General features: G+C 39.2%; 1 protein-coding gene across 3 annotated transcripts; it reads right to left on the minus strand.

Moving 5' to 3' along the window:
• aass (aminoadipate-semialdehyde synthase) lies at positions 1–25,381 on the minus strand. Of its 3 annotated transcripts, none has more exons than XM_083894391.1 (25): positions 25,285–25,381; positions 22,384–22,619; positions 21,663–21,839; positions 20,976–21,060; positions 20,571–20,638; positions 20,317–20,463; positions 20,147–20,225; positions 19,731–19,858; positions 18,791–18,933; positions 14,334–14,456; positions 13,679–13,790; positions 13,391–13,450; positions 12,287–12,354; positions 12,080–12,091; positions 8,308–8,429; positions 7,672–7,801; positions 7,111–7,221; positions 6,157–6,265; positions 5,525–5,665; positions 5,257–5,424; positions 4,647–4,742; positions 3,643–3,758; positions 2,765–2,853; positions 2,150–2,326; positions 1–1,548 (listed from the first exon to the last, which is right to left on the minus strand). In XM_083894391.1, the coding sequence occupies exons 2-25, from the start codon at positions 22,600–22,602 to the stop codon at positions 1,430–1,432; spliced, it is 2,799 nt and encodes a 932-aa protein (XP_083750517.1). In that variant the 5' UTR covers positions 22,603–22,619; positions 25,285–25,381; the 3' UTR covers positions 1–1,429. The 3 variants fall into 3 exon arrangements, with proteins under 3 accessions (XP_083750517.1, XP_083750516.1, XP_083750518.1); XM_083894390.1 differs by having other exon boundaries at positions 25,276–25,364; XM_083894392.1 differs by lacking the exon at positions 12,080–12,091 and having other exon boundaries at positions 25,276–25,364.
• Between the last annotated feature and the right edge of the window lie 175 nt (positions 25,382–25,556).

Consider the following 25,556-nt stretch of genomic DNA (forward strand, 5'->3'; position numbering starts at 1 on the left):
ATATCTGTTTATTAGTCAACAATAACATTGTGCGTAAAAGCCAAATTTGACAGAAAAAACAAAATTGCGGTGGTGTATTGCAGGCAACCAAACTAGTAACTAGTTATTTTCTGACATTAAAATTCTCCTTGACAAATGGCATCAGTCATTAGTGTTACTGTCATTTTAAGTTTCAACTGGATTTGTTACAACCTTTATTTCTATTAAATATCTTTTAAATCTGATGAGAACTCAGACCTAAAATATAATCCAAACACACACTCGTACTTAAAACACCTCAAAAGTCCACTTACAAAGTACGCATCCCAAATGAATGATATAATATTACAGAAAAAATATATATCTTCGGTACATATTATATTTCCCTCTTTAGATAATGTAACAAATCGTTTCCAAGGTGACCACACACACCACTGACAAAATAAAATATAAATATATCAGGTTCAGGTAACAGACATGATCTATTCACCATTTTGAAGAACACAAAACTGATTTACTCTTATACGTTAATGGACAACTCATGAGACAAGATGGAGGCTGATGAACACAAAAGATGAAGATTAAAATCTCAATGTCAGCATTAAATTTGTAATGCTATATGGTTGCTAAGATAAGCAGACTGTGGTGATAGTTCCTAGCATATTTCCATTTTCTTTATCGTCTGTAACTGATTCCAGTGTTAAACTCTAAAAACGTGACAACATAAAGTGAAACGTGGCAGTAACATTGGGATCTGACTGACCTTAAAACTGTTGGTAATCCTGCACTTTCACAAGTAAAAACCACCATTGAATGAATATAAACATTTCATTTATAACCGTTTGATGTGTTGATGTCGAAATTTTATAAAATACTGAATTTAATTTGTACAGTGAAGTCTCTCCCAATTCATCCATTTTTTTTTTGACTCGCTAAACAAAGGCAAGACAGTGTTCTACGTTCTCTCTCTCCATCAGAAACCATTACTTCTGCAAACAAAACAGATCTGTTGCATCGGTGCATGAAGATCATGTGTGTGTCTGTGTGTGTGTAACAAGCAGTCTCTGTGCACATTATGTCAAAGCATATTAGATTATGTTTATAATGCACCATAAAAACAATAATAAGTGAGCAGTCAATTTCTAGTTCCAAGGGGAAGAAAAGAGTATGGGAGTGAATGTGTCCAGGTTTTTCTTGCTTTACGAGGCAAATGTTGTGCTTTTTAATGCTTTAGAGTTCACATTCATTGACTTCCATTTGACTTTTTTACGCACGTTAGAACATGTAACATATTTGGTGCAATTAAACTTTGTCACCAAAAACAAACAAACAAAAACTATTGTTTATCTTATCAGACCTTCAATGTTGACTTGTGTGGAGTTTTACATGATCTTTGGAGTCCTTGGATGGAATTTACAGGGAGTTACTGGTTTTGTTTGGACGTTCAGTTCTATTCCTGTAGGGTACTTTTGGACATGAAGTTCAGCCCTTCTTCCTTCAGTTGGGCCAGCACGGGCCCATAGATATCCTGTGTCATTGGAACCACCAGACCCTTTTTCTTGATCTCACCTGCAGAGCGAGAACACCAACAGCATTAAATCAGTGTCAGCTAGTTTAACAAATAAACTTTCAAAAAAAAAAAATATTTGGAAAAAAAACCAAAACATTTTGAAAAAAAAAAAAAAAAAACATCTTTTGGAAAAACAACTTTTTTGATTGAAAAAAGGTAACATTGTTTTGATAAATAAGTACTTTTGAAAAAAAAAAAAACGTAAAAAAAAAAACGATTTTATTTTATTTATTAAAAAATATATAACTTTTGAAAAAAAAAAAACTTTTTGGATTTTTTTTTTGTAAACACCAACAATTAAACGCACGTCAGCTTCACAGACAAGGGAAGACCGCTGTAAACGGGTTGGGGTATGACTGAAAACACTGAGTTTCAGAAGTGAAATCTATCGCTCTAAGGTGCCGAAATCTTTCTGATCACTTGTTTTACATTTTATTGAAATGGAATTAATGGTCAATTACACCAAAACTATGTCACCTGCCCCAGCTTTAATTGCATCTTTAATTGCAATATGTTGTGATGATCAGTGTTAATGTATGCGAGACAGTGCAGAGACAAAAAAACAACACCACCAATCTTCCAGTGAGTGATAATACTAACCGTCCAGGATCATGCGAGCAGCGATGGCTGTCGGGTATCCCACAGTCTTGGCCATGGCAGAGAAACCACCGACGTCGCCGTACACCACCAGGCTGATGTGCTTGGTCTCCAGCTCGCCCGTCGGGTGGCGGAGCCCCACGTCGTTCCTCAGGATGATCATGTCCCGTTCACCCTTATCTGAACACAGCGACAGAGACGTCATAGATGAGTTTGCATACTGGCATTATTAAGAAAAAACATGAGCCAAACACGGTGGACTACAACACCACAAGTCGCTAACATCACATTTAGCTGCGGTTATTTTTGATTCATTTTTTCATCAGCTGATAATCACTTAATTGTTTTTGATTTTATTATTCGCTGGATGAATAAAATGTAATTTCATTTCCCAAAGTTAAATAAATCAAGTCATTAGCCAGGAATAAATAACAATTGTTCTCAGTGGCGTCCATGATTTTTAATTAAGGATAATAAAGATACAGTGATTATTTATTAAACTACTGGGGGGAATAGATGCAAGGCTTTGTAACATGTTTGGACACCTGCTGATTCCCTGATCCCATTTTATTCTCGTGTTCTTTTGAATTTTGGTGATAAAATGTGCAGGTTTCTCACTGAATGACAGCTTTGCCTCCAGATGTTTTGTTAGAGCGGCCAGAGTGCTGTCAGCCTGTGGCACCGGCTCGTCGCTCAGCATCCCAAGCCTGAACGCAGAGAGACAAATAAAATAACAGAATAAAATAACCTTCAGGAAGCGGTATTAAAAGCATTTTTTTTTAAGAAAGAAAGAAAGAAAAAAAGCGACTGTGCTTTAACACCCTGGCAGTGCTGTGGTGGCCCACACATCCTTGGCTAAATGTAAAGAGATGAGCAGTTGCTTTTGTTGCTGCTTTGCTGGTGAAGTGAATAAATGAACAAGTCTTTCAGTTTGAGCTGTTAGCACGTTGGCTTTTTACCCTTTTAAAGGCGGAGATGGAATTTCTTTTCAACAGTTCACTTTCACTGTCAGAGGAATTTGTGTTTGAATAGTAGAGGCTCTCTTCCCTTCACCGGCAGCAGGAGCAGAACAATGGCGGCACGGAGCCTTGATCTGACGACACCCTTGAAAAAGTTGATTTAAACTGAGGTGTGTGCGTGCTACACCACTTCATGCTTCCCTGTTAAGGAGGGAAGTGAAGTGAAAAGTGTAGAGAAGAGAAGAGAAACAGCCTCGGCCTTGCTGAGCAGCAGCCTTCTCCTCTGCTCAGATCCGAGCTGCACAAACAAATCCAGCAGATGGACTCTTTGTCAGAAAGTGGTTAAAACTCACTTTCTGGCCAGGAACACCCGACCATATTTCATCATTTTTTTTGACTAACATTCTCAGTTTGCAATTCCAAGTAAATAAACTAAACGAGGCAGCAGCTAAACCAAATAATGATTAAACAACAGATTTTATGTAAACAGCATGTCACTGCAGTGAGAACCCTCATCTTGCATCTTTGGTCACTCACCATCTTAGGGAGTCAATCTTAGAGTCGTCCTTTCCGAGTTGTTCACACACAGCTTCTTCAAACGCATCATGGGACAGAGAGGAGGACAATCCCATCTGCTTACAGAGGAGCTCTTTCTGTTGAGACAATGGATAAGGTCATTCTCTTCATTCGTCTTAAACCAAAGACTGAGGAACTCAATCAGGAGAAAGCTTTGTCTTTGTCTGCTTGCTCTTCTTTAATTCAATTAAATTCATTTGTATAGCGCCAAAACACTACATCTCAAGGCACTGTATATAGACAACATCATGCAGAGCAGAGAAACCCAACAATTCACACAATGAGCAAACACTACGCATCAGTGAAGAGAAAAAAATCCTCCCTTTTAACAGGAAGAAATCAGACAGAACCAGACTCAAAGATGTGCAGCCATCTGCCTCGGCCGGTTGTGGTGAAATAAAAAATGGGGGACAGAGCTCCTACAATGGTTCTTACCTTCATTTTCTTAACTGACTCTGAGACTGGACACTTTTAAAATGGCAGCATGATGCTCCAGGGCTAATTACTGTGTGTGGGCCACGACTTTTCTCGAAAAAATCTTTTTCCCAGATTAAAAAAAACTGTTATTGAGTGTCAGAAGGACAAGGGGCAGGATCTAAAACTGCTTTTCATCATTTCTGAACATGTGGCACTGTGTTTCCTATTCATGTCGAACGGATAAAAGACGACAAGCGTTATCTGCTGTAAACTCATCAATGTCAGAAAGCCTCGACTCACTGCAGCCTTGATGCTTACAAGTAGCTATTGGCAGTAATATACTCTTCAGCAAACCCACTTTCACAGTCAAATGCTTCAAGTGGAAGAGCTGCAAAACAGCTCATTTTATACGACTGAATGACAGGCTGGAGAACCAAGTGGGAGGCACGGATCAGCTGCCTTTCAGCCATCTGTTCGAATGTTTTCATGATCCCTTCAAAAAAAAAAAAAAAACACACACAGAAAGCGTTCTCTGTGGAGGTTCTTACCCAAGAAACAGGAGATGAAGTGGGCTGCAGGATAGGACAAGGCTCATTGTTAATCAGACCCAGTTTGATAAAACCACTCATGGCCTTGGCGAAGCCCTGAGGGACAGAATAAAAGCTCCACTGAATCACAATTAACACAAGAAACAAAAGATAGTGGGAGAAATCAGATTTACACAGAAATACAGTTTTGTCATTGAGCGGAGTCTAAACAGCACAAACTTATTGTGACTGGCACGTTTGAGTTTGCTGTGGCCTTAGCTTATTTTTTTCGATCAAAAGAATGTAACATCTAGTGCTGGATTGTATTCTAGTTTTGTGGGTTTGACGTGTGGTGGCAGGTTAAATGTTTTGCGCTTCTTTGCGTGCATTTACAACAGTTCTGCTTTCATGGAGTTTAAAGAAAACAATTATGCGAAACACCTGCAGTCTGATGATTACGTGATACTTGTGTTGGATATTTTTCACTATTTTTTTAGTCTAAAAAGTCGACAGGAGGCTGCTCCAGAAAGGTCAACAACTTACAGTTCAAAGCCAGACTTAATCTGAAGCCTTTCTCAATGCCGACAGCTGTTAGTGGAGCTTAGCATTGTACTATGTGCGAGGGTTGTACCTTGAAGCGCAGCGTTCCTCTGATCAGAGTGTGAGCTGACTGGATGCCGTACGGCTCAGCGTATATGGTGCTGTTGCGGTTCGGGAATCCCTCCAAGTTGAAACCGGGAAGGAAATCCATAGGCATGGAGGACTCCATGAGAGAACCACCGGCTGGGACGTTTACCACCTGGAGAAGACACAAACACACAGACTCAGTTTCCTTCTTATTGGTTTAAAATAAAAGAATGTTATTTAAAGTAACTTATGGTCCTTTGAAGCATCTGTACCTGGTTGTCTCTAATGTAGACGGCAGGGCTGATGGTGTTGGTGAGGACACCCATTGGACTCCAGCTGAATTTGTAGCGAAGGGGATTATCAGAACATTCTGGAGCAGGGAGTCCACCACAGAAGGAGCTGTACAACTCCACCTGAACAACAGGAATATTTGTACTGAATTACTATTTTAACATATATACAAAAGTGCCTTTTCGGCGTGACCCATTTTCTAACTGCACTGAATTGACAGCTGCTTCTTATCGAGTCTGACAGTTGGCTATGTTTTAAAAAAAGTCACTGGAAAATAATAACAAGAAAATCTAAATCCAAGGTTGAAACAGATTTAGGTTCAGTATAACTACACACATGAACCACACAGTATGAGAAACATGTCAAGGTCAAAGCACAACTCATGCAGATCAATCTCAGTCCAATGTGTTCTACCATATATTTATATAAGAACATTGTTGTGTAGGAATTTGATTTTAACTCAAACGGCTATCAAGACAAATTTAACTTGATGAGTAGCATCCGAGTAGCATCATCGCAACCATTCGTCATCAGACGTCTCACCTTTCACAAACATGAAATCATAGTTCTTCTTATCACTTAAAAACTGTTAAATAAAAAAAAACGGACGTACAGTGCAGCCTTCAGCTTTAGCCTTATCGATACACTCCATAGCCAGCATGTGGTCGATACCAGGGTCCAGTCCCATCTCATTGACGATGGTGATTCCGGCCTCTTCCGCACTGGCACACACACACAAACATGCAGATTTTAATTACTACATTTTTCATTTTCTAATCTATTTATTACTTTTACCAGCTTAACCTCCCTATGTGTAAACTTCACAGTTTACACATAGGGAGTAAACTGTGACTGAAGTAAACTTCATTTTTTTTGATAGAATGAGAGACAATTTATTGATTAGAATTCAAATAAAAATAAAAGGAAAGCTCACAATTTTTAAAGAAGCCAACAAGTTGCATACAACATAACTTTAATATTTTATGGTTTAGTTTTATTGGTAACACTCAACATTATATGTCTGTATTGTACTATTAAGCCACTATCATCTTATTTTCCATGTTAATGCAATGCAATATTGTGGTGAAACTTAAACATGCAGATGAACACGTTTGTCATGTTTGATTTATAGTTATATAGAAACTAAACTGCTACTAATTCATTAGAAATGAATATTGTGTGGAACAATATTGGAGAGTGGATATCAAATTATATATCCTGGTAAGTGTCTATTTGTGTTTCCAAACATGTTGAAAGTATTATACTGATGATGAGAGCCTTTAGTAATAGCATCATAATAAGTAAGCTATACATTAGCAAGCTATTACATTGAAAGAGTAGGAACATGATGATATTATCATAATATAAGCACTATTCTAAGTCTTGTATATTTGTTATGTGGTCCTTTAGTTTTTTATGTGTCTGACAGACAACAGATATTCTGTATACTATTGTATAAAATTAGTGAAAATGTATTCTTAATTACAACTTTATGTGCATTACTGATATGAACTTGATTCAAAGCAAATTCTCCTTGATAAATCCTCTTCTGTTGTTTGACCATCACCTGCTGTGCAGCTCCTTCATGGCAGGACTCAGGTAGCTGGCGGTCACCATATTCACCTTCCTCTTGATGCAGTGTTTGGCAATGAGCGGGTGGAATGAGTATGGTAGCATGCTGAGGATCAGACAGAGAAGGTTAGGTCCTTAAGTGGACTGATAACAGCTGAGCTTGTGTGCTCGATCGTGTAGAGCTGAGCGCACAGGTCCATTTATCATCTTACCAGGTATATTAGTACAGACTCATAGGACGAGATTAAGACACAAACATCAGAGAAGGAGCTAATCATTAGGAGCTCTACACTTCCCATATAATTTCCCATAAATGAACCAGTATTTATTTGTAAAGTATGTTTTCAAGAAAGACAACTGATACTCACTGTTCATGGGGAAAGAAAGCAAATGTTAGTCATGATACATTTTGCAGTAAATATGTGGACAAATTGTTGTAATACTTATGATTGATGACAAATTGTGTAGGCTTTTTTTATAAATACGATAATAAAATAATATGTGGGATGTTTAGCTTAAACAATTTTTTAAGGCTCTGCTTCCAATGAAACCGTACCTGATGACCAAGTCGTGGTCTTTGATCAGAGAGTCCAGATGTCCCTCCTGGCTGGTGACATCCAGCGTAATGGGGATAGTGTTGGGATATTTAGCTGCCAGCTCCTCTGCCTGCCTCAGCAGCACTGACGCTAATCACAAACATAAACAGGAAAATGTGATGCGTCAGTGGGAGATAAAACCTGATACGAGTTACTAATGGATTGGTTGAGCGGGAAAAACATTGTGTGACATTAGACTAAACAGACTCAATAAAGAGATAGAAATCATTAAACCAAAAAGCTGTTTAAATCTTGCCTAAAGTGTAACTTAAGCCCTAAGCCACATTCACAGTTTTACATGTTGCCTTTCACTCTCCGCAACATGGAGCGCACCGTAAACGAGAGGCTTCATCTCACTGAGCACCTGCTGTGGGAATTTTACTGAAACTGGTGTCAAATTCACTACCAGACCCTCCACTGCTCCACAACTCAGCTCTCAGCCCACTACTTGGCTTTTTTTTTCTTTTTTCTTAATATCAGGCATTGGGCAGAGCTTCACACAAAATGGTGTATTTACCCGTTAAGGGCAAAGACATTCTAAGGCATACAAAGTTTATTTTTTTTAAAAAATAAAAAAATAAAATTAAAAAACTTACCCACAGTGACCTGAGTCTTCTCATTGCGAGTCAGATACTCAACAACAGGCCCAGAGACGTATCCCGAACCCAGCAGCAGAACTCGCTTCATCCCAGTTTTGCTCATGATCTGATCCTTCTCCCTGCACAACATAATACATTCTTTGAGTTACAAACACAACATTAACACATCAGTGGGGCTCAGGGACTGTGTACTGTATCCTGAGAACCCTGTCCCCATCAAACGCATTCATGATGTAACATAGTGTTAATAGACCAGATCACTGACAGTAGCCTTAAATGGACTGTTACTGTTAAAAGGATAAAACATCCATCACAGTACAATATAGCTCATCACAGATGCATTTCTCTGAAAAGATAAAATGTGTATAAAGTCAAAAAGGCAGTGAGATTGTTATGATTATCCTTAAAAGGGAATTCCATTATTTTTCAACTTGGGCCCAATGTTAATAAATGTGGGTGTGTATGTGAATAGTACTTCATAGTTGGTCCAGTAGACCACCTTGGACAGCAGCCACGACTGGCGCCATTACCAAGGGTAACCAAACCTACATCCTTGGTAATGTTGCCAGACTCTTAAGGGAATCAAGGGCCCAGGTCGAAAAAAATTCCGGAATTCCCCTTTAGGTCAATTTTTTTTATTTTATGTGATTGATGAAGATCTGGGCTCAAACACAGGAGGAGGAGAGGGAAGAAGATTGAGTAGGGAGAGCATGGAGAGAAGTTGGGGAGTTGAGAAAAGAGGTTTTTTTCTAGCTGTCTGAAATCCATGATCTAGGAGCATGCAAGAGCAGCTGGTGAGCTGCCACACAGTCCAAGCTTTGCCTGGACTGTGTGGCTTCAAGACCTCCAGACCATTGAGACATTTAGAAGTAAGTAGTTAAAATTAATCCTCAAAAAATACACGGTGCAGGTATAAAGAGGTCCAGAACAGGATATGGGATATGCTCTCTGCATTTTATAAAATGGTGTGAAATTATTCCTGTTTTGCCCTGTTTGAAATTACGTTTGCACACAGAAGAGTGTTTGTATTAAAAATGTTTGTACTATTGAAAAATGTGGCTTTATTTAATTTTTTTATTAGTAATCCCCCGGTTCCTTATTTTCTTATCAGAAAATTGGCAACCCTACTTCATATGTGATATCAGTCCACTACATGGGTAATAAAACAATAATAATCCCATGACCATATAAGAATTTCTCATTTAAAATGTTTTTCCAAGTTTTACTAACTAACTAAATACTAAATGTTCAACTATTAGTAATTATTCAAAACTTACAACCAAGCATCTTGTGTTAATTTAACAATAATTACAATTACACTGTATATTCTTTAATATAGTTATATTATAAATAATGCATTTCTTTGATGCATCTATACATCATACATTAATTAATATCTGATCATAAATACTTTAAATCTATACACATGTATAATATAAAGTGTATACTTCATATTCTATTTATATTTATAGTCTATGAGGTCTAATTAATAACTGAATTCTTACTCTTTGTAACAAACTTATTAAAAAATATATCTGAACATCAACATTACCACTCACAACTTTACCTATTGTTATACCTTACAGCTCATAAACAGCAACGAACAGTAAAAATGTACTCACTTTAATGTGACACAAAAAAAGACAGTGTTCACATAATGTAACAGTGAAAATAAGAAACACTTCTGCTGACAACAGTAAATCTTAAAGCCTCTTAATTTAACTGAGAGGTTTCGGTTAAAAGTGTTATTTAGCATGCTGGCTTAGCTTAACGCCATAAGAACAATACCTCTATAATAGGAGGGACCACTCTAAGTAATCTGTGACATTAATATCCCACCACAACAATCTGAGTCAAATCTCCAAGGAGTCGGACTTCTGGACTCGTTAGCCTTGGCCTAATTGGGAGCGACACCGCACACATGCATGACTTACAGCGAGACTGACCAGCAGTCTGCCCACTGCTGAGCTCATCTTCTTAATTAAAAAAAAGAAAGAAAAGCGAGATGTTCCCTCAGGAGGATTTCATCCCCGAGTTTACATATCTTAAGGAGCCCAACTCAATCCAAAAGGATTAAGATTTGCTGGCATAGCTTGTCTGGAAAAAAAACGATACTTAAGCTCAATTGTCAATAAAAGTCTTAAAAGGTGGCCTAAATATGAGCTTTCATATGACAAACAGAGGCTCAACTCACAAAAAAAGAAAGAAAACAACCACGCTGTTTAAAGACCTGTCGATCAGCAAGAAACAAAAATCCGGACATATTTGTCAGGCTCGTTAAAATGTTTGACGCTGCAGATAAACCAAGTGTTGTAAAAAACTAGAGAAATATGTTATCAATCAAATGAATTTAGAATTCAATCAAAACAGATTAAAGACAGTCTTTGCAAAGAAAGGATCAAAATGCAGACGTATGATCAGTCAGTTTTGTATAAAATCAGAGAACGAATACTGAATTCATCCCTGAGTCCGATACAGAGTGAGGTCCAGTAAACAGGCCAAGTTCACCTGAAGTTCCTAAGCCAGTCACAAATTACTGTATATTAATATGGAAAATTAATCTCATCTGCCCCAAAAGGTGCCATATATCGTAATTTGCACTTTGGATTGAATGGTAACATTTTATTTCATTGTATAAGTTCTGTAATTGTCAATGATAATAAAGTTGAATCCAATAAAAAACAAGTTTATTTTTGTTATTTAAAAAATTGTCAATAGAAAATGGCCTCAGTGTTTTCTGATTGTCATTATGCCAGAAGCATTTGTCAGGGCAAACAAAGCAAAACTGCTCGCCTAGTTAAATCCAAGTTTTCAGGATGTTGTCGCCTTCCAATCGTTCCATGATATGTTGCTGTCGTTTTCACTCATGGGAGTGACCGCAGTCAGGTTTTCATTAACAATTGACACTTTTACAGGAATTTTCAAAGTTTCGTTAAAGTGAATATTGTGAGTTAGTTCACCAAGATAAGTAGGTCATTTCATTACTGTAGTTCCTCCTCTCGTCTGCTGTATCGGCCATTTCAGTCATTTTTGCAGTATGGCAAAATGCAGTATTGGCAGGGATGTTTCAGCAACATGGTTTTTAAACATTTTATTTGCTTCTACTTTTTATTGATTCACCAACTTTTCTACCCGAGCCAAGTTTCGAAATTTGAATGCGATAGGTCAAGACTGAGTGTTGCATTTTGCAGATTGTTTTGTATGCATCTGCATTAAAGCTGCTTAGGGGAGCCAAGTCTTTAACCTTACATCTGTATGGGACACAACAAATGAAACTCATCCTCTCATCCTCTGATTATAATGAGTACTACATGAAATTAAACAGACGAATGCAACACACGGGTGATGGCATGTCTTATGTAAAGTGAGACAAAAAGATGTTTCTACCCCTCGATACCCAAGGGTAAACTCCAGCGTCTGAGGTGGGCTGGTGGTAGCAGCTTATTAGCACACTAGCCATGCAAGGTGTTAATGCAGAGGCAGGTGGGCACAGCAGACACCAGAGGCCACAACTGTGCAGGAACAACCACAAGGTGAGGTTAGTCACTAACTACCGGTCCAGTGAGTGAGTGGTGCCGGGCCAAAGGACACTAACAACGTCATATACTGCAAGGCTACAACAAGGATAAGTCAAAGGGGGTGAAGCAGCAACAACAGAAGACTACAGAAGACTAATATTACTATATTTTTACTAAGCTTCCATTGTCAAAAGGGAAAAGTTAGCAATGTTGGGCTACATTAGCACACAACAAACAATGTTGAATGTTACCTGTCTCGTATTCTTTAAACATGTCATCCATTGACTGCATTTACTCGCAGACAGAACAGACATTTGCCAAAATAATGTTGTTTTACACAATGAAAAACTCAAGGACACTCAAATGTGTTTTCTAAGCATTTTAAATCACAAACACAGAGCGTGTCTGCTAAAGAGTGTTTAGGAAATGCACAGGAATTAGTCTGAAATGGGTCTTACCTTCTTTCTCGAAGTTTTTCAATGTATTCAAACTTTGGGGTAAGCGCTCCGTTTGAAGTAATGACAGCCTTTCAGGGGGAAACAATGAAATAAACAAATGGAATAAATGAGAGTGAATGAGTGAAATGTGTCACATCTTTTCATCTGATAATAAATTGATGACAAATAATAATTTAAAGGTCCCATATTATGCAAAATCAACTTTTTAAATCATTTTAATACTTATATTTGGGACTCTGGAGGCCCTACCAGTCACCAAAGTGTGAAAATGATGACTCACTCAAGATTCTGTTAGTCTAACTACAGGAGATAAAACACTAGACGTTGACTTCCACACTCTCGTCACAAGACGCTAAATTCCTGGAATTGTTTTTTCGCGGAGCTCCGCTTTTTCCGTAAAACACGCGAGAGTGCAGGCGAGGGCAACGGGATCCGAAAACATCTGTGAAACATTCTATTCTTGTCTCCACAGTGCAGCACAGAGTTCTACAAACTTCCAGCCTCAGAGGATTTATATATGCAGTAGACGCACAACAATGTGTCTGCTAGAGCCTGCAAATGATCACTTTTCCAAATGCTACAGTAACTGCTGTTAGCTCTCAGTATTCTCTGTGGCTGATGTTATTTCCTGTCCCTTAAGTTTCGTTTTACCCTTCTTTTTTTATTTATATATTTTAAAGAAATACTGCTAAACAGAGCACTCTGAATAGGGCTGTCTTGGCAGGGTGATTGAACTGCTTTGGTGCTTCATCCTTATGGTATTTTGACCAAAGCATGTCACTGACCTGTTCATTAGGACACCAGGGAACTAGGTTAACTTGGAGAAATAGGGTATAATATGGGACCTTTAAATTAACATAATTTAAAATTTGAAGACATATTTGAAGAACGTCATTTTGAATTCTAAAAATGTTACAGTGAATATTAGAAATTCAATTTATCATCTGTTTTCCAAAATGAACAGGAGTGAACTGTGAATTTTACAAATAACCTTGATCTTAGTTCCTATGCATCCTTTGCACACATTAAGTGAAGCATGATCATGATATAAACTGCTAAATAATAAGTTCAAAGTTACACTGCTACAAAAATGAAATGACTTACGTCTCTAACTTGTGGGCTGAAGTCCTCTTCCTCTAATGATCTGTTGGCATCTGAAGGGAGCTGATGACACAACATGAAATATTACCAAACAAGAAATTGGCATTACACGACTTAAAACACCAGCTCTATTGGTCAGGGTTTTGGAATCACCCAGCAGTGCTCCCCCACAGCAAAATTCCACTCCACAGGACATTGGGCAGAACCCAAAAGCAGCACTGAGTGCGAGACAGAAACCCGGGACCAAAGCGGTTACCTGTTCGCACCTCACATTAAACCCAAATGTCTTACCATCTCCCAAATGTACGGGAAGAGTCGGTCTCCAAAATATTCTGTGGCTTCGATGGGGAGTTGAGCAGGAAGATTGTCAATGGAACACATAAGGATCCCGTTTCCCTCGACACTGCCAGGACAGCAAACAACAGTGGTCATTGTCATTGAGCATAGGTCATAACTGTTTTTCCTGGGATGTGAATTAAACATAAAGAGTATTAAATATCTTAGACGCAGGTCAATGCAAATTAATGAAAATAAATAAAAAATATTCTATTCATTAATATGAATTATTAATATTACATTCAATATCATTTGACCTTCCAAATAAACGAAAAACCCTAGTTCTGTTTTTATAATAGTCCCTCTCTGCTGTGGTGTTCAGCTTTGAGATGGTTTTAGGAAACTTTAGATGCCTAAATCAGACCTTAGAAAGCAGTGGAGCATCAGATCCTCTCTGCAAATAAATAGTCAATCAAATAATCCTAACCCATAACAGAGAGTCGTGTGGAGCTGATTAAATTCTGATCTAATTATAATAAATTAAATATGCATGAACATGTACAAACTTTAACAGCAGCAAGAGTATTACAAAAGACAATATAGTTCAACATTTTAAGAATGTAAATGAAAAAGTTCATAACCTGAAACCTCTGATGTGTTTGTACTGTACCTGTCATGGTCTATGTGCTGGTCGGCGTCATAAATACAGAAAGGCCTATCAATGGTGGTGCACTCATTCATGAACTCAATGGAGCCTCCAGTGTCGGCTGATATGTCGCAGATAGCCAGCAGCCTGTAGAAGAGGAGAAGTCAAAGGACAGAATGATTGGCTGAGCTCTCCCTCTGTAAACATGACAATAACAAACATGCAATAACATTTGACCTCTGTGTAGATACAGCAACAGACACGGTGACACTTGGCAATTAGCATGTCAGGTATGCTGCGCTCAGGTTAGAGTTGGATGCGAATGAAAAAAAAAAAAAAAAAAGAAAAATTCTGTCAGACGTTGGCCAGCTCATGACACACAGGAACTCGAATAACCATCCAGGAGTTGAATGCCCCTGCAGACCAATGTGGTTTCAACATACACAATTCTTTGCTCTGAGGTATGACCAAAAATACAAAAATAAATACATAAACTACTGTACACTACTATTCAAAAATTTGGGGTCACTTAGAAATCTCCTTATTCTTGGAGGAAGAGCACTTTTTTCAATGAATATAACATTAAATGAATCAAAAATACACTCTATACATTGTTAATGTGGTAAACTACTATTCTAGCTGCAAACGTCTGTTTTTTTATGGAATATGTACATAGGTGTATAGAGGCCCATTTCCAGTGTTCTAATTGTACATTGTGTTTGCTAATCACGTTAGAAGGTTATTGGATGATCAGAAAACCCTTGAAAACCCTTGTGCAATGATGTTAGCACAGCTGAAAACAGTTTTGCTGGTCCTTTCTTCTCTGGCAAAATTATTTTTTTGAATAAAAAACGTTCTTTCTAATCTTATCAATGTCTTGACTATATTTACGATTCATTTGCATGCAACTCTTTTGATGAATAAAAGTGTGACTTTTAATGGAAAACACAAACTAATTTGTATAGGTGACTCCCAACGGTAGTGTACTCTCAGGTGTGTTGTCTGCTAAGGTGGTGGAGTGCATTCATCATTCCTGCAATGGCTACCACAGTCATTTCTTCAGCTAAGCCACTTTGCATTTTTCATATACCTGTCTAGCGGTAAACGCGAACAATTAAATACCGGTTTTCAGTATGAACCAGTATACCATCCAGCACTACATAACATGCAGTTGAAAAAATTTAATGTTCAAGAGAGCAACAGTTCTATTTCATCCTTACTGACCGCCAGAGGCGGTGCTTTAGCACTGAATATCTCCATCTCGCGCATGCGCAGGTCGAGAGTTTATACCAACAAAGTCACCCATGACCCCTGATGACAGGGGAGTCATGTAGCATGTAGGAGTGTGTCAAGAGGATCACCAGCTACCCTCTCCAGATTCTATAAGGTGAATGTGGCCACCCCCACCCACTGGGTGCGGCCCTGTTGCCGCCTCTACCCTTTACTCTCACTGAGGTACGTACTGGCATTCCTCGTGACTTTGTTGTTATGGGTCATCCAGTGCTAAAGCACCGCCTCTGGCGGTCAGTAAGGATGAAATAGAACGAAAGTTACGTATGTAACTACGGTTCTATGAATCCTGGATGACCGCCAGAGCGTTCTGTCACTCAGAATCCTCGTGGTTTCGCGAGAAGATTCTGCAGGAACAGATCCTCTGATGTCACCGGAAGATATAGGCTAGCCGGCGTCATCAGGGGTCATGGGTGACTTTGTTGGTATAAACACTCAACCTGCGCATGCGCGAGATGGAGATATTCAGTGCTAAAGCACCGCCTCTGGCGGTCATCCAGGATTCATAGAACCGTAGTTACATACGTAACTTTCGTTTTAAGAACTAATCCCAACATATGGGAGCTTTGTTCTTCTTTCACAATGTTCAACACACTCACAGCCGCTTTACCAATTCCATAAATGCTAGATTCCTCTCATGTTGATGCACCTGCCTCACCTAATTTCTGCTGATCTGCGAGCTGCCAAATTACACTGCCTATATGCTATTCCAGGAAGAACACTTTGTGCTGGCTTCACAATGATTGACAGGGAAAGTCATTAAAACATCTATGAACTACTCCCTGACAGGCAAACACACAGGAGCCAAGCAGCTATTTTATTTACCTTAGTTTTTTGGTTGAATTTTAGACAACAGGAAGTTTTCCTTTACCTTGTTAACCGGTTTCGGCGAGCCTCTTCCACCTTCCTCAGAACTGTAAACTGATGTTAGGTGGTGACGTGCCTTATAAGCCTCATAAGCTGTTGTTGCGGAGGCGTGATCTTCCTGTCAAATTTGACGGGTTGACCACGCCTCCTGCTTTCAGGTCGCTGCCCCAGGATAGTGTTCCAGGTGTTGTAACAGCATGTACGCTAAAAACCAAAGGAGCCAGACAGGAACAGTACTAAAAAGTACATATCAGGTGTATATAAAAAGAACATCACACTGATATGTACTATAAATGTAAAACCACACTCTGTCCTGTGCTGTTGTTCTCAAAACACCTTCATCTTTTCCACAAAGTTTTGGAGAACTTCCTCTAATATTCCTCTCATATTGATGCCCCTGCATCACCTCATTTCTGCTGATCTGCCAGCAGTGCATTTACACTTCCAATATCCTGTTCTCCAAAAAACACTTTACTGGCTTCAAACAGACCCAGGGAATGTTGTTATAACATATATGAACTCTCTGGCACGAAACCAGTATGACAGGTTGAGTCGATCATGCAAATGTGTTGAGAGTTTAAGTTTTTAAAAAGTTTGTACTGACACGTCATCATCAAGTCCCAGCTGCGCTGTGTGCACACCCCTGTGCCTAAAAGCTGCAGGAGGCAAGCAGACACACACTCTGTATAAGCATGGCTGCAACGGAAACATGCAGAAAAACAGATTTTAGACAGATGATAAAAGTCCCCGCTTGTAAAATCTCCACCTACTGAAGTGTATGCCATGTAAACTGCAATCTGTCCTGTCGGTACAGAAAATGAACAATATTACATTTCACAGCCAACGGGTGGTGTAAATCCACTGTTGCCTCCATGACTAAGATGAAATCTTGATGAAATCCTGTATTGGGATTAGGGATGGGAATGTCACACATTTTTAGAGTCGATTGTCGAGGCCATCCCTAATTGGAATTCACCCGAGCAAAAAAAAACAACAATAGTGCAGGAGACCAGAAACACCTGAGTATAGGCATGCTGAAATTGCTGATTTTCTCTATGGATTTTGGTGCAAGAGAGCAGTCTAACTAAGCATCAGTTTCATGACAGAGACAGCTGGCTATCGGTACAGTGAAGTTGCAAACACATTCTTAAATTAGGATCCACTTAAGGTGGCAGAGATTTTATTAAGTGAGTCTTTTGTTAAGAGGTTAAAATCTGTTTTCTTTTTCCTGAAGTTCCAGTAGCTCCAGGTGCCCGTCTGCACAGTGTGTTCAGCCCAGTCAGCACTGCACTGATTATGTCTTTAACCACATTTCCAGAAACCTGAACTATCTTTACTATTACTACACCATTTTCCCCACGTTTTCCAGTCTAATGACTGATGTTGAACATTCACTCCATTAGCTCTTAACCTTTATCTTATACTATGCTCCAAAATTGCCTGAATAAAGAGGCGTTTCTTATAAAATTGACTGATGAGTTAATGTCCAGAGTCTTTTTGCCAACTTGTACTTTTCTATACAAGTCTTTTTTTGCCACTCTGGACTGGGCCCATTAGTTCCAATAAAGATACATTTTATAACCGCGTTATTTAGTTTGCGTTTGCCTTCGTCTCCTCTATACAAAGCCATGCCAATGCACAACATGGACACTGCCTATTCATTTGCTGCAGTTAAGGGTATGTTCGGTAATGTCAGGTATTTGCCAAATATTTATTGAAACTCTCCAAGATGCAATTTGCTTGCTGAACAATGGAGCCATGTTGTTTTCTTACCCAACAGTATTTCTGACCATGACCATCAAGTTAAACAGGGAGGGTAAAAACCACAGACCTCACATGTAGGCCAATAAATACTAGCCAAAAAAAAAATAGTGCAAATCACATGACCCTTGCCTTGAAGGTCGTCGTAGCCCTTTCAGAAGTCTTTTCGCAGACAAAACATTGTAAAATGTCTGTGCGCTCCATATTTTGTTTTCTGACCTGCACACATACTTTTTGCTCACTCTGGAGAGGAACACACTCAAGTTCACGTTATGAAGAAAGTGGTGAATGCTGCCATTCAGCCTCATTATACAGCGAGAGGTGACATTTGACTCCATGAATGAAACACAAATCTCACGACTAGACAAACGGAGAGGTGAGACATTAGTTCACCGTGAAGCAAGGACATGTCTGTCTGAATTTTGCTTCAACTTGGCTGAAAACTTCAGGGATAATGAAGAGAGTCAGAAAAAAACCCAAAAGAGGATCTGGAGGAAAATAAAGGAAACCGCTGAGAGGCGTTTTGGTAAGTCTGAGAAATGTGGTCAGTAAAATACTCTTACTTGTGCGGCAGCGCTGGTGATCCCGCTTCGGCTGCAGGCATGCTTTTGCGCATCAGTTTTTGGGCGTCCAATCGCCTGAGGAGCCGAGGAGTGTGAGGATCCCAGTAAATACCATTGATCAGACAAGTTGTGTAGGGCGCCACCTGTGGTATAAATGACATGCAAGACAAGACAACATTTTCACTGTGATGAGGCCAGTCTTTTACATTGGTCTCACTGCGAGTGTCAGCACAGAATCCCTGACTGTATATATCATGTATCTACTGAATGTTAGGGGTGTAACAATACTCATATTTGTCAGGCAAAAACATTTCGGAATTCAATTTTCACAGATCCAGAATCGATTTTGAAATTAAAGAGAAAAAAAAAAGCTATAGAGAGCATTGCTTTGTCAGTTTCTTCTGATGTGTTAAGGCTACAAAGACATGCAATTAAAAGCCACAATAAAGAACATGTCAACAACGTGTTTGTGCACAGCTTTACAGCTTTTACAACTTCAATGGGGAGAAGGAGCATGACATGACATGTGTTATGTTTGCCATTGGGATCTTCCATCAACTCTATCAACAATAAAAATGATGTGACAGATTGGTGTTAAGGTTCATTTTCCAATTCCCCAAGGTGTTCACAGCTGAATATTTTTTACTGGTTATAGGTCACCAGTCCATCACAGGGCCACATAGAGATAAACTATGGAGGATAAAGTGGTAGAAGATGAATGAATGAATGAATGAATGAATGAATGAATGAATGAATGAATGAATGAATGAAAAAGGATGAACCAACAGTGTTTCTCAATGACTCAGGGTAAACACAATCTTCACAAAAACATAACTTAACAATACACATTTTTATTTTTTAATGGAGGATGAATAAGTTGTGTTTCAAAAGACATTTGGTGAGTGAGTGGCGATGGTGTAAGAGAATCAAGGAGACTCACGCTGGTCCTGAAGTGTGACGTGTACAGCTCGGGATGGTTCTCGTACTCTATAGGGTCATAGATGCCATCGCTCTTCCTCATCAGGTGGTGGTGTCGGCTCAGAACGGTGGCGTAGACTCTGTTCACGTCTGACGAGAAAACAGAACACAACAAAATAACAAATCATGGATGATGGAAGTGCTGTGGTCACAGAATTATTAATGTACAAGACCTTATTCAACAAGAAAAATAAAGACTCAGCTGCAGCATGTGCTGAATTTACAACGTAAAATGTTAGCTAATAGTATAACCCGGTATAACCAAAAACATGGTATACAACGGCAGTTTTTAATTATACATGAGCATGAGTGAGCATGAGTGAGCATTTTTCAGCCGTCCCAGTTTCAGGTTGTTGATCAGCCATCCATCAGACATACCTCCAGTCTTTGAAACGTCCTTTAGCTCATGAGGTTCAACGTATTCAACAGGAAGCTCATTGATGATGTCTTGGGCTCCCTGCAGGAAAACAGCCACATAAAAGAAACTAAGATTCCCTAAAAACCTGCTTGTGCTTAATTGAGTGCATTTGTGTTTAACCGCTTCATACCTTGGAGACGTTTCCAGTTCCAGTGACACAAAATGTGACAGGGCTGATGGATTTGGGCATGAGCCCCATAGATATCTCATAGCCACAGTCCCTCACTGCCTGGATGGCCTGGCTGACATTTCTGTAGTTGTGAGCCATACCAATGTGCTGTTTGATGGAGGGTGGACAGAGAGAGGCTGATGAGGTTATGGGAAAGAACTACAGTATGTGAGCGAGGTTCCAGTTGCAGTTTAATGAAGAATGATTTCCCTCACCATGAAGGGCGTGTGGTGACCAAGAGCCAGGAAGCGCAGCCCCAATCCATGCAAGATGTTGATCATACCTTTAAGAAATTCACAAAAGCACATTCCTTTTGTCCTTCTAGTGTCAAAGGAAATAATTTGCGACATAAATATAATATGATTCAAAGAACATTTCCAAAATTGAGAAAGGTTTCAAACAATTGTTTTTTTTTGTTTTTTTTACTTTTTAAAAAAAGAGAGAAATCCGAAGAATTTCAGGATAATAATGAACTATTTAAAACTTTTAAAATAGGAAAATTCACATTTTTCTCCCTGGTTACAACCCTCTATAACGTTTCTGCTGTCACTTCCTCAACCATCCCAGGAAATGACAGCATGTCACAAATTAGACTATTTGTTTTTCTTTCCCAATCCTACCTGCAACACCAGCCCACTGGCCAAACGCTACAATCCGGAAGCCATTAGCATCAACCATCTTCTCGTAGTCGATCAGGCGAACCTCCTGAAAAGACAAAATACATTTTTAAATATTTAGAAAAGTCAAAGACAAACCGATAAAACTGTCCTTCATTATACTGTTTGTGTCCTGTGCTATTCTGTCTGATGTACTTTAAAGACCCATTGAGGCTCTGAGTTAATGTTGTAGTTAATGTTGTGGCACTTGAGATCGGTCTGAAGACCTCTATTTGAAGGTCTAGGTCTTGTCTCTCTGACACATTTTGACAGATCCGCTGGGCAAATTATTTATTTATATGAATCATGAATGTAATTTGATTCAAAACACCAGTAACATAAGTCGATGGGATGTTTCGTCAGTAACAACAGCTGCTACCTCCCTGCTCCTGTGTCACCAAGTTAGGTTCATTGAGATAAGAAGTGCTTGTCAAAGAGGAGATGACTCATGTCAACTGTTAACAAGTTAGCTTTGAAACCACAGTTATTTAATTGCAAAACAACTGTCAAACATTGCTCAACACAGTACTACACTCTCACTTGAGTAAGAGATTTTCATGAGGAAATGTATATCAACTTGTGCTGTTTGGCCTACGTATGAGTAAACCACTGCAAGGTTTTTGCAAGGCTCCTTTAAGAGTTCTTTCTCACCTTCTTCAGCAGGTCATCCAGAAGCCCCATGTTGGCTTCTTGGGCCTTGATAGTGTGAGAGAAAAAAGCATAGGTTTTCCTCTCCATGACCTTCTCCTCTGGTGGCCTCTTAACTCCGATAATCAGTGACGCCTCGGAGATGTCTTCCTGGATGACGGCTCCAGCCATCGAGTAGTACTGAAAACACATGCACTGACTTAGTTCGCCAGCATTAATAATCTCACTTTAAATAAATAAAAAATAAATAAAACTTTATAGCATTTTTGGAGGTTTCACTTTTGCATTTATCTTATGTGCTATTCAGTGAAATTCACATTCTAGTTGCACAAGAAACGAGCTAGGCAAGACACAAAACTGATGTACAACTGAAATGAGATACAAACAGTACAATTAAATGGTTGTACCCAGTACGTCTAACTATGTACATATATATAAATTGTATAAGTAATTGTAAGCAGAACATCAAGAACTACACCTCTTGTAGCCATGCCATACTAATTGCAATAGAAGTAGAGGAATATGAGTAAATTTATGACCAATCTACAAGCATGGTCGAATGATTAATAATAATGATTATAACTAGAGCTCCCCTTTGCACTTCATTGTGAAGCATGTGCTAATAATAATATTGATGATAATAATAATATTCTGTGATGACCATATAAACACAATAATTATTTTGAAATTATAAAACAAATATCTGCATTGGTCAGTGCTTCACCTTCTCGTGGATAGCTCTGCGGTTGGATGGTTGGACCAGGACTTTGACTCCGGCATTGGTGAGCTCTCTAACGTGGCGTGGGGCCAGCGGTGCCCTCCTCTCCCACGGGTTGATGTCTTCCCGGCGTATGGCCATGATGGCCTGGTGGTGCTCATAGCGCCGCTGCCCTGTCAAACAACTTGGCAACCTCTTCTTTTGGTGGTTGAGTAGTTTAAACATGACTTCTCCTCCCCACCCTGCTCAACAAACAAGGACAAGCAGCCACAAACTGAACACGTTACTTATGAAAAATTAGTTTGTCTGACCAACCATTGGAATGCAGTTCAGTATTACAAGAGACAAAGAATGAAGTCAAAGCCATTTTCTGTGGAATAGCTCTAAACTGTACCCTGTATTATTGAGTGGTGAGTGGTCAGAGGTCAAGTACAGTTTGCTGCTGGGAGATCGCTGATGACAAGCAGGTGGTTTAAACAAACAAGAAAAACACACAACATATTGCAAATTTTCATTCCTCTTGAGTTTCCCGTGCTGCGTTCTCACTTAAAATTATACTCGGGGGCTAATGGGAGAACATTATAGACAAAACTATAAGGCAACTTCTGTGGACATTGGACATTTACATGCTTAAGTATTTACGTTAAAGGTAACTGAAAGCAACTTCAACATTTATTTCATGGTATGATGAAAGGCTCAATGTTGATTTTTGCAAATGAAAATCAACTATATAAACCACACACAAGTAAATAAAACCAAAAACAAGTTCACAGAACATCACTTGTCACACAACTAGTGTAAATCACTTTGAAGGAATCCAATAAACCTGCAGCGCTCACACCAAGCCAACTTGTCCAGCAATTTACATTTCCTAAATGTCAGGGTGGTGCAACCATAAACATTGGACTTTATTTTGAAGTCAATAGACAATAGCTGCAAACAGGATGTTGCATCAACCAGAGGACCCCCAGTGACCCTTGGGACTAAGCTAAAAGGTTTGTAGATCTCCATCCTGATAAAAAAAAAATAACTACATTCAATTCATATGTAGGCTGGTACGCTTTCCATGTCAGGTATTACAACCAATGTAAAACTAGAAAAAAAAATATTTTATCATAAAACTCTTTTTTCTGTGTTCTGTTTGAACTTCATGACAAGGGCAGAAGCTAATGCTCGCATCCAAACAGAACCTGTTTCATTTGAAATGAGTTGCAATTGTCAGGTGGAGCAACCAGTCAGTCAGGTGGCACAACTGCATGGAATGTCACTACATGCTTAGAAATAAGGGTTCCAAAAGGGTCCTTCTACAAGGGGTTCTACCTGGAACCATTTGCTTCTGAAAAACCCTTTCTCAAAAAAAGTTTTTTTCAAGGGTTCTTGCTAACACTAATGGTTCCAGTAAGAACCATTTTTGATCCAGAGAACCCTTTAAAACCCCTTTCCTGAATAAAGGGTTTTAAAGGGGTTCTTGGTGGAAACCTCCAAAAGCACAAAGCTTTGTTTTGCTACAAGTTTGTCATCAAAGCTTTGTGATCAAAGCTTGGTTTAGAACCACCAGAACCCGTAGGCTTTGTTGGTTTACAACCTGTAAAGTTAGTATCTATTAAGTAGTGTCAATAAAACTTCTTAAAAGACACTTGAGTTGTCCGCCGTACTTGTTCTTTGCTTTGATGATTACTGCGCTTTGATTGTGAACTGCGCATGCTACATGGACTTAATCACAACATCTAACACATACAGTTTCACCTGCTGGGAAATTCTACAACAGTTATTATTATTACAGGGTTTCCCCCAGTGCATTATATGCCTGGCGGGCTGCCAGTCTTTCCTTGATAATCGATACACCAGGGCAAATATCGACATTTTAATTAACAAATTAAGGCGTTCTAAAGTAAACAGTCCCTGACAGTTTCACTTGCCGGGCGTCACTACTTGATGTCACCTCGCGGTGGTGCTGCTCAAATGAATGAGGGAAACTTGGGCAGAAGTTACTTGGCTGAAGAAGGAGGAGTTTACAGGAGGATAATGGTGGATAAGTCCACTTTGAGATGCCCAATCCACATTCAATACATAGACTTCATGCACTTTTGTTCTCCATGTTGTAAATAACTAGAGAAAGCCTGCACTTTTAACTGTTTACGGATGTTTTTTCGTTCATCAGTTAGACAGGTATCGTGATGTATTGCTATATGATTGTCTTACAAGATATTGGATCATCACAGAATCATTGTATCGTGATATTATTGGTATTGCAGACCATGTATTGCATATTGTATAGTAAGATAGGCTGTGTTTCCCACCCCTGTGTGGTTGTTGACTCACTGATGATGATGAGATTAACAAAATTAAAAGAGGAAGTTTGATACCAAGTTCATACCACAAAAGAATCGAACTTCAATATCCGCCACAAATATCGGTATAATATCAGTCCTACATGGTTCTAACTAAAAAAACAAATACCTGTAGTTTTTGTTTAAGGTGTCACTGTCAGTCTTGTTGTCAGTGTTCTGCACCAGTTACTACACTGGGGTTGAACTGGTTAGCCTGGCTAACCCAGAACCCTTAGGCAATACTACTAGGTATATACGAGTAAATCAGAGACTGATTTACTGGTGTATGAACATTAACATGCGCCAGAACCAAAGCCAGAAACTCAAATGATGTATAATTTTCAGGGACATTAATGATTCAATGAGTCATTGTTCGACCCCACGGACACAAACATGTTGAGTGAGTGAAATGCTAACGGTGTTCCGTGTCCAGCTCTAACCTTCACTGTATACAACAAAGTTCCGGGACCCGGTTCACACCGAATCTCTCTCACACACACAGCAATAACTGGTGACGTTAAAGACACAAAAACCAGCACGTGAGAGCGGTTAAAGGTTCTTTACCAACCTTTCTGACCTGTTAGAGTTCTCCACGCCGGATTCAGAAGAGGGACCGCGGCGACGTTCTACCAACAAACCCAGTCACTCAGAGGTGAGACGAGCCGCGACTTCTGAGACACACGCAGCACATGCACGCATCTGTTTCCGCTCAAACCTTCAAAATAAAGCTCCGCTTCCTGTGGCCATTAGACATGGGTTAAATATATACGATATTATCGCGATAAAAATAAAAACCGACTCGTGGTCAAATTCAGTTTTTTGCTAATATTTCACGTGCATGCAATGAAA

Source organism: Microchirus variegatus (assembly GCF_963457635.1).
Source record: "Microchirus variegatus genome assembly, chromosome: 8".
Classification (NCBI taxonomy): Eukaryota; Metazoa; Chordata; class Actinopteri; order Pleuronectiformes; family Soleidae; genus Microchirus; species Microchirus variegatus.